General features: G+C 41.9%; 1 protein-coding gene across 1 annotated transcript in view; it reads right to left on the bottom strand.

The window, feature by feature from the left end:
- SYN3 (synapsin III) overlaps window positions 1-19,563 on the bottom strand; it is a 658,658-nt gene that overhangs the window by 95,288 nt on the left and 543,807 nt on the right. Inside the window, exon 7 of the mRNA XM_023728907.1 lies at window positions 8,818-8,880. Coding sequence (XP_023584675.1) covers window positions 8,818-8,880 — 63 coding nt within the window. The remainder of the gene's footprint in view (window positions 1-8,817; window positions 8,881-19,563) is intronic.

The following is a 19,563-nucleotide window of genomic DNA, read 5'->3' on the forward strand; positions in this document are numbered from 1 at the left end:
TCTTTGTTGTTGGCTCATCTATGGACATGATATTTTTCACCTCCTTGTCCAATGGGCAGGGCCTCTTGCTCAGCTATGGTGCAGCAGGGCAAGTCCAGCTGAAGGAGAGGGCTGTGATGGATTGTTTGAGGCATGTACTGGGGCTGACAAGGTGCACCAGTGGTCAGTGCAGGGCAGGTTCCAGTATAGTTTGACTGATTTCTAAAGAACTCATGGTACTCCCCAGGATTATCTTCTACCTGTCTAAGTACTCCCCAACTGCTTAAGGTTTCACTGTATTGTTATTTCTATGCCTTCTGACATCCATTATTCTTCCTTCTAATACAGGGGTGTTTACAGATTGAACTGTGTCCCCTAAAAAGAGAAGTTGAAGTCTTAACCCTTGTACCTGTGAAAGTGACTTTGTTTGGAAATAGCATCTTTGAAGATGCTATCAGTTAACATGGGGTCATACTGGATTAGGTTGGATCCTAATCAAACCATGGTAGTGTCCCTGTAGAAGAGAAGACACACAGACAGACAGGGGGGAGATGGCCATGTGACTGTACTTATACTGCAGCTGCAAACCAAGGAACACTCGGGGCTACCTGAAGCCTGAAGAGACAAGGAAGGATCTTCCCTTAGAGCCTTCAGAGGAAGCATGGCCCTGCTGACAACCTGGATTTGGACTCCTAGCCTGCAGAACTCTGAGACAATTTCTGTTCTTATAAGCCACCCAGTTTGTGGTATTTTGTTATGGTGGCCCTAGGAAACTAATATAAGGATGTATTGGTCCATCTCTTGTCTTCTAGTGTTTCTTTGTTATGAGTCCTTAAATTTCCAGGCACACCAACCACATAGTTTCCCCACTGCCTCCTGTTTCTTCTCCCTGGCTTGCTCTTGCAGCCTCTCCCTGGCTTGTGCTTCATCACCATAGCCACCTGAATGTCATCTACTTGTCTTTCCAAACCAAGCCCTCCTCCTCTAAGATGCTTTTTCACCTCCCATGTGTTATGGATTGAATTGTGTTGCCCAAAATATGTGTTGGAATCCTAACCCCTATGCCTGTGGATGTAATCCTATTTGGAAACAGGTTTTTTTGTTATGTTAATGAAGCCCTATCAGGGTAGGGTGTGTCCTAAACCTAATCACTTCTGAGTTATAAGGAGCAGCCTAGACACAGAGAGAAGAGAGCACAAAATGTGGGAAGATGGATAGATGCCACACGGAGATTGCCAAGGAACTGAGGAACTCAGGGGCTATAGAAGCTGAGAAAAGGAACTTCCCCCAGAGCCAACAAAGATAGAGCCTTTCCCTACATTTGGACTTCTAGCCTCATAAACTATGAGAAAATAAATTTCTGTTCTTTAAGTCACCGACTCGTGGGATTTCTGTTACATCAGCACTAGGAAACTAAGACCCCACGCAATCCTAAGTAGAAGTTAGCTCTCTTCTTTGTGCCCCACTCAATGCACAGTCTTCTCCCAGACCTCCAACAACACATTGTACTTATTTATTCGTGTGACTGTCTCACTAACTCTATGAGGGCAGGGACTGGGTCCTGTGCATCCTTTGAGTCTCAGCATAGAGTAGCCCCTAATCAACATATATAACAAAAGAGTAAAATATAATTGAGGATGGGTTAGCAATTGTAGGCTCTAGGTGTGTTTTCAGCAACGTTGAGCTCACTGACAGCCCCTGGTCTGTCCTGGGCTTCAATTCCCTCCCAGGAACGCTCACTCTGCTTATTTCCAGGCAGACAGTCTTCTTGGGAGAAGGCAGAAGCACCCTAGGAGTGACAGGTTTTGTTTTTATCCCTCTCAACCACAAACATGACATCATCTGCTCAGTCGGCATGTCCTGGCCTTTCCTACTTGTTTTTCACTCCAAAAAACATAAGGAGGAAAGACTCTTTCCCTTGAACTCATCATTTTTGCAAGCCTTGTGTTTTTCTGGTTTGTGTCATTTCTTTCTTGGAGATGTGCCCTCTTTTCCACGTTTTGGGAGTCCGTTTTGCGCCTGAGTTTCTCAGAAGCACCCCCTCCCCCAAGCATTGCATCAGTCTCTTTAAGTACTTCCTTTTCTTAAATTCTCCTTTTGGGATTATTATAAGATTTAGAGACAGAATTTAATTCTTGAAAATTTGCTAACTTCCCTAGAGCCATCTAAGGTGGTGGCAGTGGGTGGGGAGAAAAGGATGGCTTTGAGAAACATCACCAGTACCAGTTGCCGTTAATTCTGACTCATGGGGACCCCATGTGTGCCAGAGTAGAACTGTGCTCCACAGGGTTTTCTTTTTTTTCTAAATTTTATTTATTTTGTTGTTGTTGAGAATATGTACAGAAAAACATACACCAATTTAACAGTTTCTACATGTACAATTTAGTGACATTGATTACATTCTTTGAGTTGTGCTACCGTTCTCACCCTCCTTTTCTGAGTTGTTCCTCCCTCATTAACAAAAATTACTGCCCCCTAAGGTTTCTATCTAATCTAAAGTTACTGTTGTCAATTTGATCCCATATAGATAATTCTTAAAAGAGCACAATACTTGTCTTAGTTATCTAGTTATACCACAAATGGATGGCTTTAACAAAGAGAAATTTATTTCCTCACAGTAAGGTAGGCTAAAAGTCCAGACTCAGGGCACCAGCTCCACGGGAATTTTTCTCTCTGTTGGCTCTGGAGGAAGGTCCTTGTCCTCAATCTTCCCCTCATCAAAGAGCTTCTCAGGTGCAGGGACCCTGGGTCCAAAGGACACGCTCTGCTCCCGGTGCTGCTTTCTTGGTAGTATAAGGTCCCCTTGTCTCTTTGCTTGCTTCTCTCTTTTATATCTCAAGAGATTGCCTTAAGACACAGTCCACTCTTGTAGACTGAGTACTGCCTCACGAACACAACTGCTGCCAGTCCTCCTTCATTAACATCATAGAGTACAACACAAAGGAAAATCACATCAGATGACAAAATGGTGGACAATCACATGATACCAGAAATCATGGCCCAGTCAAACTGATACACACATTCTTGGGGGGACATAATTCAATCCATGACAATGCTCAAGGCAGATATTTTTTTACAAGTTAAGCTGAACTATTGCTCAGTTTTAGGATGACTTCACAGGATATTTTTGGTTTAAGGTTTAACGACTATCTTAGGGCAATAGTTTCAGAGGTTCATCCACCCTCCATGGCTCCAGAAAGTCTAGAGTTCATGAGAATTTGAAATTCTGTTCTGCATTTTTCCCCTTTTGATCAAGATTCTTCTATGGAATCTTTGATCAAAATGTTCAGTAATGGTAGCCAAGCACCATCCAGTTCTTCTGGTCTCATGACAAAGGAGGCAGTTGTTCATGAAGGCAATTAGCCACACATTCCATATCCTCCTCCTATTCCTAACTCTCCTTCTTCCTCTGTTGTTCCAGGTGAATAGAGACCAATCGTTGTGCTTGGATGGCTGCTTATAAGTTTTTAAGACCCCAGGCCCTACACAATGAACTAGAAGGTAGAAGAGAGGCACTGTTCTAGTTATTAGGACAATTAACTGGGTTGTCCCATGAAACGATAACCCTAAACCTCCAAAGCAAGGAACCAAATCCCATGAGGTGTTTGGTTGTATTTAAGCAGCCTCAGTAGCTACTCTTTTTTTTTTTTTGGTCATTGTAAATATATCTATCACACTTTTGCCAATTCAACTTTTTACAGGTGTGAAACTTATTGACAGCAATTACAATAATTGGCTGTGCAACCCTACCCTTAATCAATGTAATTTTTTCATCATCATTAACTCCCGTTTTCCCCCTCCCTTCTGCCCCTGGTAACCACTAATAAACTTTGGTCTCTGTACATTTGCCCTTTCTTGTCTTTTTATACAATATTTGTTCTTTTGTGATTGGCTTATTTCGCTCAGCAAAATACCTCTAAGCTCCATCCATACCATAGCATTTCTCCTACTGGCTGAATAGTATTCCATTGTATGTACATACCACATTTTGTTTATCTATTCGTCTGTTGATGGGCATTTAGGTTGTTTCCAACTTTTGGCTATTGTGAATAGTGCTGCGGTGAACATTGGTGTATAAATTTCTTTTTGAGTTTCCGCTTTCAAGTCTTTTGGGTATATACCTAGAAGTGGAATTGCTGGGTCACATAGCAGTTCTATTTTTAGTTTTTTGAGGAACCACCACACTGTTGTCCACAACAGCTGTACCATTTTGCATTCCCACCAGCAATGGATAAGGGTTCCAATTTTCCCACATCCTCGCCAAAATATGTTATTTTCTGTTTTTTTTTAAATGTTAGCCATCCTAATGGGAGTGAAATGGTATCTCATTGTGGTTTTGATTTGCATCTCTCTGATACCTAATGATGCTTTTCATGTGTTTGGTGGCCATTTGAATGTCCTCTTTGGTGAAATGGCTATTCAATTCCTTTGTCCTTTTTATGATTGGGTTATTTGTCTTTTTGCTGTTAAGTTGTAGAAGTTTTATATATATTTTGATTATTAGAATTCTTGTTGGATATATGATTTCCAAAGATAGTCTCCCAGTTGGTAGCTTCTCTTTTCACTTTTTTGGTAAAGTCTTTTGATGAACAGAAGTTTTTAATTTTTATGAGGTCCCATTTATTTATTTTGTCTTTCACTGTTTGTACTTCTGTTATATTAGAGAATCCATTGTTGAAGGCTAGGCCTGACAGCGTTGCCCCTGCTTGTTCTTCTAAGAATTTTACTGTTTTAGTTTGCACATTTAGGTTTTTAATCCACTTTGAATTTGTTTTTGTGTATGGTGTAAGGCATGGATCCTGTTTTACTTTTATGCATGTGGAAATCCAATATTCCCAGCACCATTTATTGAAGAAACTCTTCTTTCCCCATGGAATGGACTTAGCACTCTTGTCAAAAATCAGTTGACCATAGACGTGAAGGTTTATTTCTGGACTGTCAATTCTATTCCACTGGTCTATGTGTCTATTGTTATACCAGTTCCAGGCTGTTTTGATTACTGTAGCTGTATAGTATGTTTTAAAACCAGGAAGTATGAGTCCTCCTACTTTGTTCTTCTCTTTCTGCATTGTTTTAGCTATTTGGCATAGGGTGTTCAATGGCTGATTTTTCAGAAGCAGATCACCAGGTCTTTCTTCCAAGGCCCATTGCCATTGAGTGAATTCTGACTCATAGTGACCCTACAGGACAGAGTAGAACTCCTCATAGGGTTTCCAAGGTTGTAATCTTTACCAAAGCAGACTGCCACATCTTTCTCTTGTTGAGTGACTAGTGGGTTCAAATTGCCAACCTTTAGGTTAGCAGCTGAGTGCTTAACCACTGCACCATTGGCTGCTAACTGAAAGGTCGGCAGTTTGAACCTACCCAGTGACTCTGGGGGAGAAAGATATGGCAGTGGTTAAGCACTCAGCTGCTAACCAGAAGGTTGGCAGTTCGAAACTGCCCAGTGACTCTGGAGGAGAAAGATATGGCAGTCTGCTTCTGTAAAGATTACAGCCTTGGAAACTCTGTGGGGCAGTTCTACTTTGTCCTATAGGGTTGCTATGAGTCGGAATTGATTTGACAGCAGTGGTTTGGATTTGGTTTTTCTTCCAAGGCACTTTTGGATGGACTGGAACTCCAACTTTTGGGTTAGCAACTGAGCGCACTAACCATTTGTACCACCCAGAGACTCCCGAGAAACATCAGCAAGCGGCAGTTGACAAGACTTGCTGACCACTTGGAGATAAGGGAGGGAGAGATGACTCCCAGTTTTCTTTTTTGAGTTGGCTGAGCTACTAGTGGTTCCTTTTAAAGATGGTGGTCACAGGAGGAGAAGGTGCTACGGTGGCTTGTTGGGGAAGATAACGGGTGTGGTCTTGAACATTTAGAGTCTGAGATTCCCATGGAAGAAGACAGGTAGAGACGTAGAGGAGGTAGTTGGATATATAAGCCTGACACTCTGGGTGGGAAATGTGATTTGGGCGACCTTTGGCAGATGAAGCTGAACCTTTGGCTAATGGAATAGAGATGAGAGCCGGAAGAAAAGTCTTTGAAGGAGATAGTGAAGGAGTGGCCAGAGAGAGAAGAGGAAAGCCGGGAAAGGAGCATGAACTGGAGACTGCTGAGGAGGAGTTTCAGGATAGAAGGATGATCCCAGCCCCATTGCCACTGAGCCAATTCTAACTCATAGTGACCCTATAGGACAGAGTACAACTAGTCCAAGGAGTGGCTGGTGGATTTGAACTACCGACTTTTGGGTTAGCAGCCAAGCTCTTAATAAATGACAGGGAGAGATCAATTCAGGCGCAGACAGAAAAGTGCCCACTGAATTAGCCACAGAGGGATCAATGATACCACGGTGAGGACAGCAACAGGGGAATGGAGGAGGCTGGAGCAGATAACAGGAGATGGAGGAGTGAGTGGGACCAGAGGAAGTAGGGAACAGGTATCAGGTGGTCTAGTAGGCTGCAGAAAACCCTGGTGGCATAGTGGTTAAGAGCTATGGCTGTTAACCAAAAGGTTGGCAGTTTGAATCCACCAGGCACTCCTTGGAAACCCTATGGAGCAGTTCTACTCTGTCCTATAGAGTCACTATGAGTCGGAATTGACTCAACAGCAGTGTGGTTTAGTAGGCTGCATAATGGCCATTCAACCATATCGGGTCCTAATCCCAGTAACGTGTAAATGTCATCTTATTTTGAGAAGGGACCTTTGCAGATGTGATTAAATTAAGGATTATGAGATGGAGAGGTTATCCTGGATTATTTAAGTGGGCCATAAATGCTACCACAAGTATTGTTATAAGAGAGAGGCAGAGGAAGTTTTCACACGGAGAGGAGGCCATGCGAAGACAGAAGCAGAGGTCAGAAGTGTGGCCACAAGCCAAGGAATGCCAGCAGCCACCCAAAGCTGGAAGAGGCAAGGAACGGATTCTCTCCTAGAGCCCCAGAGGGAGTGTGGCCTTGGAGATACCTTGACTTTCACAGTGATGCTATTTATGATTCTGGTCTCTGGAGCTGTGAGAGAATAAATTTCTGTTGTTTTAAGTCACCAAGTTTGTGGTAAGTTGCTACAGCAGCTACAATATCTTTAGATACTTGTATAATCTAAAGAGGGATCCTTTCATTCATTCATCCGTTCAACCAACAAACTGAGAGGCTGCTGTGTTCCAGGTGCCATTCTAGGCCCTGGGATACAACAGTGGAAAGACAGGCAAAAATTTCTATCCTCATAATGTGTAACTTATAGGGAGATACAGTATTGAGTGAAGATTTATTATATAGACAGTTATTAAAATCATCATCATCTGACAGACGAGGAGTCCACGACTCAGATAGGTTAGATAATAACTTTCCCAAGTTGGCACAAATGTCTGAGCTGTAGGTTATGCCCTGACCTGTTTCCTGACCCTTTCCATTCTGTGCTACCTGAGGTTAGGTGGGAAGAGAGGATACAAAAGGCATAACAGGGTGGAAGAATAGAGGTGCCTGGTGCAGAATTGTCATTTATGGCTGATCCAGGCCTATTCAAAGCAAGGGTTTCTTTTATCTTAGAGCCCCTGTCTTGGACCACTGTGTTGGGCTCAGGTCCCTCCAATGGGGATGTCAGGCACTGAGTACCATAGGTTCTCACTTGGTTCTATCTGAGTCAGAGGTTTGGGAAGTGGACCATGGTAGCCCACCACACTCCCCCACAGTCCCCTTCCCCTTATCTAGGAGCAGGTCTCTTTCCAGAGTGAACCCTGATCCGTATGGTTTGAGTGGGGCTGAACCATCTCCCGTGGTTATAAGAGTGGGCATTAACCAAAGCAGGGCCAGTCAAGGTCCTTCTATGAAATTAGCTATAGAGACACTGGAAAGAGAGAGGGTCTTTCTTCCTCTGGGACCGTGCGCTTAGGGACCAGTGTGGACTGCCCACGGCAACTCTATCAGAAGAAAACATCAAGTAGAAATGAACATGCCAAGAGATATATATAAATATATGTAGAGGGTCAGCGAAAAAGAGGAAGACCCTCAGCGAGATGGATTGACACAGTGGCTGCAACAATGGGATCAGGCATAACAACAATCATGAGGATGGTGCAGGACCGCACAGTACCGGGCAGCATTTCGTTCTGTTGTATGTAGGGTTGCTATGAGTCGGAACCAACTCCACAGCACCTAACAACAACAAGAGATATAGAGAGAGACCAAGCTCGGACAATATCATCTGAGCTCCTGGATCCAGCTCTACCCAATCTATCTAGAACTATCCTAAACGTCTTAATTGCTTGGGCCAGTGAATTATCTTTTTTTCATCCTAAATTAACTTGAGTTGACTGTCGACTTGCAACTGGAAAAGTCTGACCAATACAGTTTGTCAGGGCATGTCACTGTGACCATGTAAAATACATTATTTACTTTTGCAGAAGCTAATGCCCCAGGGGCTTCCTCCATGGAGCCATATGTATTTGCCACCTTCTAGGTGCTAGCCCTGCAGGTGATACAGAGATGAGTAAGACATGAGCTTACAATGTCACTGGGGAGATAATGACAGCAACCCCTGACAAAAGCATCACCATCTATAAAATACTTTACATCCATTTCTGTTAAGCCACAATCATAGGAAACAACTGGCTAGCAATTCCAGGTAGGATTAGGCAAATACAGGGTTAGCTGGAGAGATGTTCCAAGCTTTGGGAGCTCAGAGAAAGGTAGTCTGGGGAGGGGAGGGAGGTACATCCTGGACTGGTTAACACTCTGTTCTTGGTGGCTGGACTAAGGGTGGGGATGGCAGGGAAATGAAGGAAGAAGGGGGCAGGTAGTCTTGGGAAGCTATGTGAGTACCCAACATGGGCATAAGAGTTGTTTCTCTTACCTTTCCCATTCCAGCGTGGGCATGTCCCAGCTTGACCACCACGGGGAAGTGTGGGGCTGTGAGCTGAAAGACAAGAGGAAACCACTCATTAGCATCCAAGGGCATCACCACCAAGGCTCCAGGCACTGCCTCTTCTGTAGAAAGAATCACTCATCTGACACTTCCAGGAATCCCCACAAAGAAGCTATGACAGACAGTCATCCTGCTACAGCTCAGACACCCTAAATATCACTGCTTTTATCTTTAAACGAAGCTCCAAGCTCTTAAAACCAGCTTCCCTGGGGCGTCCACCAATCTGAACAGTGTTGTTGTTGTGTGTTGTTGAGTCAATTCCGACTCATAGTAAACGCACAGAACAGTATAGAACTGCCCCATAGGGTTTCCTAGGCAGTAATCTTTATGGGAGCAGATCGCCAGGTCTTTTCTCCTGCGGGGCGGCTGGTGGATTCAAACTGGCGACCTTTTGGTTAGCAGCTGCGCGCTTAACCATTGCACCATCAGGGCTCCTTGAACAAATGGTAGAGGGGAGCAAACCAACTGGTGTCCATTCCCGGCTTTGCCACTTGTGCACCCTTGGACAAGTGACCACCTTGATCTGTGCTTCAGTTTCCTCATCTGTAAAATGGGAATGATAATAGTATCCACTCCATAGGATTGCTGAGGATTAAGTGAGTTGTTGTACGTGAAGTCCTTACATTGTAAGCACTCAGTGAATGCCAGTTTCATGGTTGCCGTCATTGTTCTGCCTTATGTTATTCCTCCACCAGCTCTTCAACTGTCTGAAAACTCTTATTGCCTCCCCCAAGCCCTCTCCAGGCCACTCCAGCAGCCTTGTCTGTTTGGTTCCCCAGCTCCCAGAACACCACCTGGCCCAGGGCAGGTGCTCAATACTGAACCTGTGGTTCAATCAATCCTCCCAGCAGGGCCTACATGCCACGTGTTTCTCCGTATGATACAAATGAGGAAAGCTCGCCTAGGCTCACGGACCCTTAGCTAGGCAGCGAGGGCACCAGTATTCAAACCTAAGTCAGCTGCTCCCAAACCTGACATCTTAATTTCTGAAATACCTTTTCCTCCTTCATGTTGTTCATGTGTTGCTTGAGATGTGTTTGCTTGGTTGCTAGAAGTATATTTTATGTTGCTTAAGGGCAAAGGTTATCCCTTCTAGTTATTTAGTAGTGATGTGACAGACTCCCTTGCACTTGGACAACCTCCCTCCCTGATCCAGGTTGATCCTGTCCCACTCTCTATACTGCACAGACTGTTCTTGTGTCTGTCGGTCTATCCCGGGTTGTCTTCTGTGCTATCTCTCCTCTTGCACTTTGGGCTCCTTGAAAGCAGGAAGTGCAGTGGTCCCCTCTTGGTGCCTCGTGTCTCCTGTGACATGTAGTGTCTTATGCAGAAGTGTCCGCTGTGGATTACAAAGTCATTCTATGGGCCTCATTTCGTTTTACCCTCATAATGGCCCCATGGGGCAAGCAGAGAAAGTACTTTTATTACCATTTATGAATAAGAAAATTGAGACTCAAGTCAGCTCTCAGGCAAGGGTGAAGCTGGGGCTTGAACTTGGACCTGTCAGACTCTGAGTTTGATATGGTATATTTACTTGAACAGTTTCTTCCAAGGTCTAGTATAAGGGTTACCTGCAGTAGAAGCTGAAAAAATTGTTTTCTCCTGATTTCAGGCTAAATTTTACCATACCCTGGTATCTAGGGTGAACAAGTATATCTTAAGAAACAAAAGTAATATTTGATTATTATTCCAAAAACAATATGTACTCTCTATAAAAAGTCTGGAAAATATAATAAAGCATTGGGTATAAAGAAGACAATAAAAATCACCCCCACACTTCTAACAGTTTTGGTGTATTATCTACTGGTCTTTAAAAAATTTTTATTTTCTCTAGTTTTTGATTTGTTCTCTTTTTACAGGATTGGGAGTATAGTGCATATCCAATTTTGCTTCTTGCTCCTTTCCATGCAGTGTTATGTGAAAGGAATGCTCCCAGTGGTTTGTTATTTGCTAGTTTAATAATTATGAAATATTTCACATATGGAGAAAAAAAAAACCTTAACAATATTGTGGACATCACTTAGCTTAAGACATAAAACATTGCCCAAACAGTTAGGGAACTATGTGGCTACCTCTGTGCTTTGCATAGAGAAGACTGAGACACATAGAAGACTGAGACCAGATTTTGCCTTCAAGGGGCTTATCATCTGGTTGGAGAGAAGGGCTGTACAATGCAAAAGCAGAACAAGGCAGCATGGTGGGCAAGACTGATGTGGGTTGGAGTCATGGGAAGTCATAGGAAGGAAAGCTCTAAGAAGGACTCAAAGATGAGTAGGTTGTGAGTGGTGGAGGGAAGGCACAGCATTCCTCAAGGGGTGAATGGTGATGAGTATTGTGGTCTTCCCATGGTGCGTATTCAGATTCTTCATGTGCTCCAATGAACGAAGACCCATAGGAAGGAAGATTTAGTTTATGATACTTAATATGAGTTTTGGAGCCCTGGTGGCACAGTGGTTAAGCGTTTGGCTGCTAACCAAAATGTTGGCAGTTCGAATCCATCAGCTGCTCCTTGGAAACCCTATGGGGCAGTTCTACTCTGTCCTATAGGGTCGCTGTAGGGTTGCTGTGAGTCAGAATCGGCTCGATGGCAATGAGTTTGATATGATTTTATCTGCAGTAAAGCTGTTTTGGTGCAAGTGGTTATGTGCTTGGCTGCTCACTGAAATGTTGGCATTTGAGTCCACCCAGAGGTGTCTCAGAAGAAAGGCTTGGTGATCTACTTCTGAAAAATTGTTGTTATTAGGTGCCGTTGAGTCGGTTCTGACTCATAGCGACTCTGTGTACAACAGAAAGAAACACTGCCCAGTCCTGTGCCATTCTCACAATCATTGCTATACTTGAGCCAATTGTTGCCGCCACTATGTCAGTCCACTTCCTTGAGGGTCTTCCTATTTTTCGCTGACCTTCTACTTTACCAAGCATGATGTCCTTCTCTAGGGACTAATCCTTCCTGCTAACATGTCCAAAGTATGTTAGACGCAGTCTCGCCCTTCTTGCTTCTTACTTCTAAGGAAAATTCTGGTTGTACCTCTTCCAAGACAGGTTTGTTTGTTCTTTTGGCAGTCCATGGTATATTCAATATTCTTCACCAACACCACAATTCAAAGGCGTCAATTCTTCTTCCGTCTTCCTTATTCACTGAAAACCCTATGGAGTTCAGTTCTGGTGACATCACATGGGGTCACCATGAGCCAGAGTTGACTCCCTGGCAACTGGTTTTTAAAGCTGTTTTGGACATCATTGCTAAATAGAATTATACGTTTGAACCAAATGCCCTTCTCCGGCATCTTAGATGATACTGGAGGAATAAATTAATTGTCAGAAATAATGAGAGTGGACACTGTATGTGGATATACAGGACACAGATAGTCAATCCAGAGAAATATGAGAAGTTTTAAGCAAGATATTTCAAAGAAAATATTCTGAATTTTTCTTGAAAGCAATGGATTTTCCTGGTACTAAGGGAAATTTTCCTTTGCCAATTTGACTTGTTGAAATCAGAATTCTTTCTAGAACCATATTTGGACTGGCAAGACGGTGGTCTGGTGTTGGGGAGAAGGAAGAGGCAATTTGAGGCCAGATTATTGGGGGCCTTTAATGCCAAAGAGAGGCATTTAAGTTGCTTGGATGGACTGTGGGGAAACAGGACAGTTTTGGAACAAAAGAGTAATCTGTTAGCTGTGGGCAGGATGAATTGTACTGGGAATCATACTGGGACAGACGGAAGGATTGGAGATCAATTTGGGATTACAACAAATAATGGTTGCCTGGTTGGACCTGGACTGGGGTGGGAAAGTGGAGAGAGTGGGGGCACCTTCAAGAGTTTTTCTTTCTTCTTTTTTTTTCTAAAGCAGCACTTCTCTGTGGACAGAATGGTATTAAAATAACAATTGAAATTTAAGATGACAATTGTCCACAATCTCAGTGTCTGTATTTTTTTTAATTTTTAACTTTAACTTTTAACTTTTTATTTTGAAATATTTCAGAACTTACAGAATAGTTGCAAAATTGTACAAAGAATTGCATAAAGAATTTCCATGTACCCTTAACCCAGTCTCCAGATATTAACATTTTATCACATTTGCTTTGCTTCATCATTCCCTTTCTCCATATATATGTAATTATATATATATATACATACATGTATAATTTATATACAAATTATATAGTTATCCAAGATCAGTGTCTGTATAGTTCCATATTACTTTCTAACCCTGGTAGCACAGTGGTAAAATGCTTGGCTGCTAACGGAAAAGTTGGCAATTTGAACCCACCCAGCAGCTCCATGGGAGAAAGACCTGGAGATCTGCTCCCATAAAGATTACAGCCAAGAAAACCCCATGGGGCAGCTCTACTCTGTCACATGGGGTCACTGTGAAGCAAAATTGACCCCACAACACCTAACAACAACAATATATGTTAATTAAAAAACTGGATATTTTGCACTAATACTAGAGACAGAATTATTTCTCATTCTAGCTTCTCACTTAACATTATATCATGCATGGTTTTCTATTTTGCCACTTTTTCCCCTTACATTCTTACTCCACTTTCCCTTCCCTGGCCCCATCACTAATTTCACCCGCCTAGTGTGTCTGTTGTATAGTCCTCCCCATCACTCCCCATGCTCAATCTTTGCAAACAAGTATATACATCACAGAGTCCCTGGACGGCACAAACAGTTAAGTGCTCGACTACTAGCTGAAAGGTTGGCGGTTCAAACCCACCCAGAGGCACCTTGGAAGACAGGCCTGGCGATATGCTTCTGACAGGTCACAGCCTTGAAAACCCTACTCTGCACACATGGGGTCGCCATGAGTTGGAATCAGCTTGACAGCAACTAACAACAACAACAACATACACATCGTACGCATCTACGGTTTAGGTTGATATTAGTTTTTTTGCAAAAATGGCTCTTTTGACTTAATATCACACCACGCATACCCTCCTCCCATGTCAATAGATAGAGACCTAAGCCAATAGTTTTATTAGTTGCATAATATTTCACACCACACGTGGGCTGTGATTCTCCAGCCACTTTCCTGTTAGTGGACATTTGTGTTATTCTCTTTCCCTCTCTCTTTTTGCTAAAAACAAGACTTCACTAAACATCTTGTACACATACCTGTCCTCATTGAACTAATGTTTTAATTAATTGGGGCCAGTCCAACAGCTTTTCCCGGGGAGAATCAGCATAGTTTGGAGACAGCCTGATAGATTGATTAAGTCAATTGTTAGAGCTCAAGAAATAAAAGTGGGTGCCACAGTATCACCACACTGGGTGAGTCAAACCTATTGTCTTCCAGGCTCACAGCAACTACATTTATTGGGTATCTTGTAGGGCCAGGAGTTGAACTGTTGTTTTTGGTTGCTGTCTAGTTGATTCCGACTCATGGCGACCCCATTTGTGCAGAGTAGAACTGCTCCATAGAGTTTTCAAGGCTGTGAGCTTTTGGAAGCAGAATGCTAGGCCTGTCTTCTGCGGCACCTCTGGGTGGATTTGAACCACCAACCTTTCAGCTAGTAATCGAACGCTTAATGCTTGCACCACCCAGGGACTCCTAGGAGTTGTAGTAGGCACTTTATGTATGCTAGCATTTGTTTCCGTCCCCATATTATAAATAAGAAAACAGGGGCAGGTAGTTCACCTAAGGCCAGACAGTTAAGATGAGGTGGAGTCACTCCACTGCAACTCACATCTTCTCCCCATTCTGCCCTTTCCCTTCCCAAGCTGTGCAAAATGGGTATCAAAGGCCATTCCCATTTCCACTCATTTGCAACATGCCAGTCCCTCCCCAAACACAGACAGGTCACAGAGGACAAAAAACATCTTGTGGGCTATTTTCTCCCTTCCCTTCTCAACAATAGCTTTATTTAGTTCCCCTGGGGACTCGAGGCCTGCCCCAGTCTCTCACAGGCTCCCTGTCCCTGCTCACATGCCCCCGGGTGCTCCAGAGTTCAGTGCTGTCCAATGGCGTGAGAGGCCTGACATCCGGTTAGAAGGGGCAGATCAATTTTTGAAACCAGAGATCCCCACTCTGATAAGGGCCCTATTCAAAAGTATCCCAAGAAACCAAAATAAGTGGGGGCAGCCCAGAGTTCATGCTGGGAATGAGATTCTCTTGGGAAGGTTGGAGTCAGAGCTGTGTACAAGCCCAGAGTGGTCCTGTGAAGATTCCCATAGGAGGAGGCGATTCTGTCTTCATTCTTGACTCAGTGGAGATTTAAATAAGTACAGTGTCTGCTCCTGACTAAGTGATGAGAAAGCAAGGCCTGGAAGAGTCTGGAGGAGGAAGTCAAGGGCCAAACAAGCCTGGGAAGACTTCAAGGAGGAGCTGGGCCTCCATTCCATACCTACAAGACCCTGCTTGATCTAGCCCTTGCCTACCTACCAGTTGTGTTCCAGCTCACTGGCCTTTCAAGTCTGTACATGGGTCATGCTCCCTTCAGCCACAAGACCTTTTCACATGCTATTTTCTTTCTCTGAAATGCTCCTCCTAACACTCTTTTCTAGGCCAATCCCCTCTCACACTTCAGGTCTCAGTTGAAGTGCTCTGTCCCCACAGAGCCCTTCCCTGGACACTCATTCTAAAGTAGGCACTTTCTGTTATCTTCTCTCATCACACTTTGAATTTTCCCTTCATAGTGCTAGCCACCGTCTGTATTTATATATTTACTTTTTTACTGTCCATCTCCCTACTCCACTGTCAGTGCTCTGAGGTTAGAGACCTCTGCTGGCTTTGTTTACCATTGTATCTCCTGGGCCCCACACAGGGCCTGGTACACAGTAGATGCTCTGTATGTGGCATATTTGTTGAATGGGTGTTAGACCAACCCTCCCACAACAGGTGGGAGATATCATGTGCAAATAGAGTCAGAAAGAATTTGGGGGATAAGAAGTTGATCAGATTGGTTTGACTGGATGGTTTGTTGGGGAAGCAGTGGGTGTTAGGGTGGACAACATGTGTAGTGACAAGCTTTTGTGGGGCCCCAACACCAAAGAAAGGAGTTTAAACTGTATTCCATGGACATTGGGCAGCTGTTGAGGGTTTGAGAGCAGAGGGGTGGACATATACAAAGCAGGTTTTAGGAAGAATTTTCTGGAGACCGTAGTAATGAAAGCCCCCATTTTTCAAGTACTTACTGTTTGTAGGAACTGTGCTAAGTACTTTACATATATTGCCTCATTTAATCCTCCTATCACTTCTCTGAGGTAGCTCCTATTTTTATCCCCATTTAACGTATGAGAAAATGAAGGCTAACAGAGGTGAAGTTTCTTGCTTAAGCTCACTCAGTCAGAAGGTAGAGCTAGGATTGGCCCAGAGCCCACCCCTCTTGCTACCAAATGGTAAGGTAGCCCCTCTGGATAATAATGTTAGCAGTCATTGACTGGTATGCTTCCTGCATGACTAGAACTGTGTCCACTCATTTGATTTCAGATGCTCTTGGATTGTATTGGCTAGAATTTTGTTGAGAATTTTTGTGTCAATGTTCATGAGAGATATTTGTCTAGAATTTTCTTTTTTAGTAGTGTCTTTGCCTGGCTTGGTTTCAGAGTTATGCTGGCTTCATAGAATGAATTCAGGAGTATTCCTTCCTTTTCTATGTTCCGGAATAGTTTGAGTAGTTTTGGTGTCAACTCTTCTCTGAATGTTTGGTAGAATTCTCCAGTGAAACCGTCATGGCCAGGGCTTTTTTTTTGGTTGATTTTTTTTTTTTTTTTAATGACCTCTTCAGTTTCTTCTTTTGTTATTGGTCTGTTCAGATTTTCTACCTTAGTTTCTGTTAGTTTAGGTAGGTAATGTGTTTCTAGGAATTTGTCCATTTCCTCTAGGTTTTCAAATTTGTTGGAGTACAATTTTTCATAGTACTCTTATGATCCTTTTTATTTCAGTTGGTTCTGTTGTGATGTTGCCCATCTCATTTCTTATTTGGGTTATTTGCATCTTCTTCTTTTTTTTCTTTTGTCAGTTTGGCCAGTGGTTTGTCGATTTTATTGATCCTTTCAAAGAACAATCTTCTAGTCTTATTGATTTTTTTTCTGTTTTTGGTTTCATTTATTTCTGCTTTAATCTTTATTATTTCCTTTCTTCTGGCAGCTGTGGGCTCCTTTTGCTGCTCTTTTTCTATTTGTTCGAGTTGTAGGGTGAAGGTATCGATTTTGGCCCTTTCTTCTTTTTTGATGTGTGTGTTTATTGCTGTAAACTGGCCTCTGAGCATTGCTTTTGCTGTGTCCCAAAGGCTTTGATATGCTATATTTTCATTCTTGTTTGATTCTAGGAATTTTTTAAATTTCATTTTTAATTTCTTCTATTATCCAGTGGTTTTTAAACATGATGTGGTTCAGTTTCCAAGTATTTGATTTTTTCCTTATTCTTCCTGTTATTGATTTCTAATTTTATAGCATTGTGATCTGAGAAGATACTTTGTATTATTGTAATATTTTTGAATTTATTGAGGCATGCTTTATGACCTAGAATATGGGCTATTCTAGAGAATGATCCATGCGCACTGGAGAAGAATGTGTACCACGCTGCTGTTGGGTGGAATGTTTTATATATGTCTATGAGATCAAGCTGGTTGATTGTGTTATTTAGATCTTCTGTATAGGGTCGCTATGAGTCAGAATAGACTTGATGGCAGTGGGTTTGGTTTTTTTTTTTTGTTTGGTATCTTTGTTGAGTTTCTTTCTAGTTGTTCTGTCCATTGTAGAAAGTGGTGTGTTAATGTCTCCTACTATTATTGTAGAACTGTCAATTTCTCTTTTCAGTGCTGTAAGAGTTTGTTTGATGTATTTTGGAGCTCTGTCATTGACTGCATAGATATTTAATATGGTTATGTCCTCTTGGTGGATTTATCCCTTAATCATTATATAATGTCCTTCCCTGTCTATTATGATGAAGTTTGATTTAAAGTCTATTTTATCAGAGATTAATTTTGCCACTCTTGCTCTTTTTTGGTTACTGTTTGCATGATATATTTTTCTCCATCCTTTAATTTTTAACTTCTTTATGTCTTTGTGTAAAAAGTGTGTTTCTTGTAGGCAACATATTGATGGCTTATTCTTTTTCCCACTCATCCTGCCATCCTCTGTCTCTTAACTGTAGCATTTAACCTGTTTACATTCAGTATGATTATTGATAGATATGAACTTACTGCTGTAATTTTGTTATGCTTTTTGTGTGTGTGTATGGTGTTGGCAGTTTCTTTGTTCCACTTAATTTTCTGTGCTGAGTTCTTTTTGTTCATAAATTGTCTTTTCACTTCCTTCATTTTTGTTGATTTTGTGTTTACTGAGTCTTTTTTATTTTCTTCTTCTTTATTTTGATGGGTAAGTTTGTTAATTTTCTTTGTGGTTACTGTGAGATTTACCTTTATCATCCTATGTTTAAAACTGTCTGTTATTTTTAGATATCACCTTGACTTCCTCTCCTTATGAAAGTTCTGTACCCACACCATCCCTTCCCCCTTTCTGTTTTGAAGTTGTCATCAATTTCAGATAGACACCTCTGGTTAGCTGTTTCCAGTTCTGTAGCTTTATTTCACTTTTGAGATTTCTCTTTTTGAGTTGGCAGCTTGGTGATGTCATCTTGTAGCTTGCTCTCATGTTGTTGTCTGCTGTCTCTGGTTCTCTATCTGAAGGACTTCTCTAATATTTCTTGTAAAGATGGTCTGGTTTGTACAAATTCCCTTCATTTATCTTTATCTGGGAATGTCCTAATTTTGCCATCATATTTGAGATGCAGTTTTGCTGGGTATATGATTCTTGGTTGGCAATTCTTTTCATTCAGAGTTTTATATATGTCATCCTATTGACTTCTTGCCTGCATGGTCTCTGCTGAGAAATCAGAGCTTAGTCTTATTGGAGTCCCTTTGTAGGTGATATTTCATTTTTCCCAAGCTGCTCTCAGAATTCTTTATCTTTGGATTTAGAAAATTTACTTATGATATATCTTAGTGACTTTTTGGGATCTATGCAGTATGGGGTTCATTGTGCTTGGATGGAAATCTTGTCTTTCATGATATTGAGGAAGTTTTCTTCCAGTAAATCTTCAAAAATTCTCTCTGTGCTTTTTTTTGTGTTTCCTCCTGTTCAGGTTTTCCAACAAATTTCTTCTTCATAGTGTCCCACATAACTCTTAAGCTTTCTTCATTTTTTTTTCATTCTTTTTTCCTGATTGCTCCTCAAACAAATTGGTATCAAGGAATTTGTCCTCTATTTCACTAATTCTTTCTTCCATTGTTTCCATTCTACTTCTATGTCCTTCCATTGAGTTATCTATTTCTTATATTTTATTGTTAATCTTCTGGATTTCTAATTGCTGTTTTTGTATGATTTCTAATTGTTTATTTAATTTGTCATATTGTTCTTGTGTTGTTTTCCTGAATTCTTCTAGGGTTTTGTCTGTGATCTTTTTGAGGACCCTGTATATAAGCCTTTTGACTTCCTTATCAGGCAGTTCCATTACCATCTCTTCCTCAGGAAGATTTTCTGCCCTTTATTTTGGTCATTTGCTTGAGCCATTCTGTCTTGTTTCTTTATATGATTTGATATTGTCTGCTGTCTCTGAGGTATTAAGGTGTTATTTTATTTATTTATTTATGATTTTTTGGGTATTGTGTTGTTTTGTTTTGATTTATCAGTGCGAGTGAGTCAGGTGTGCTTTGGTGATC

This window comes from Trichechus manatus, unplaced genomic scaffold (genome assembly GCF_000243295.1).
Source record: "Trichechus manatus latirostris isolate Lorelei unplaced genomic scaffold, TriManLat1.0 scaffold00027, whole genome shotgun sequence".
In the NCBI taxonomy this organism is placed as follows: domain Eukaryota; kingdom Metazoa; phylum Chordata; class Mammalia; order Sirenia; family Trichechidae; genus Trichechus; species Trichechus manatus.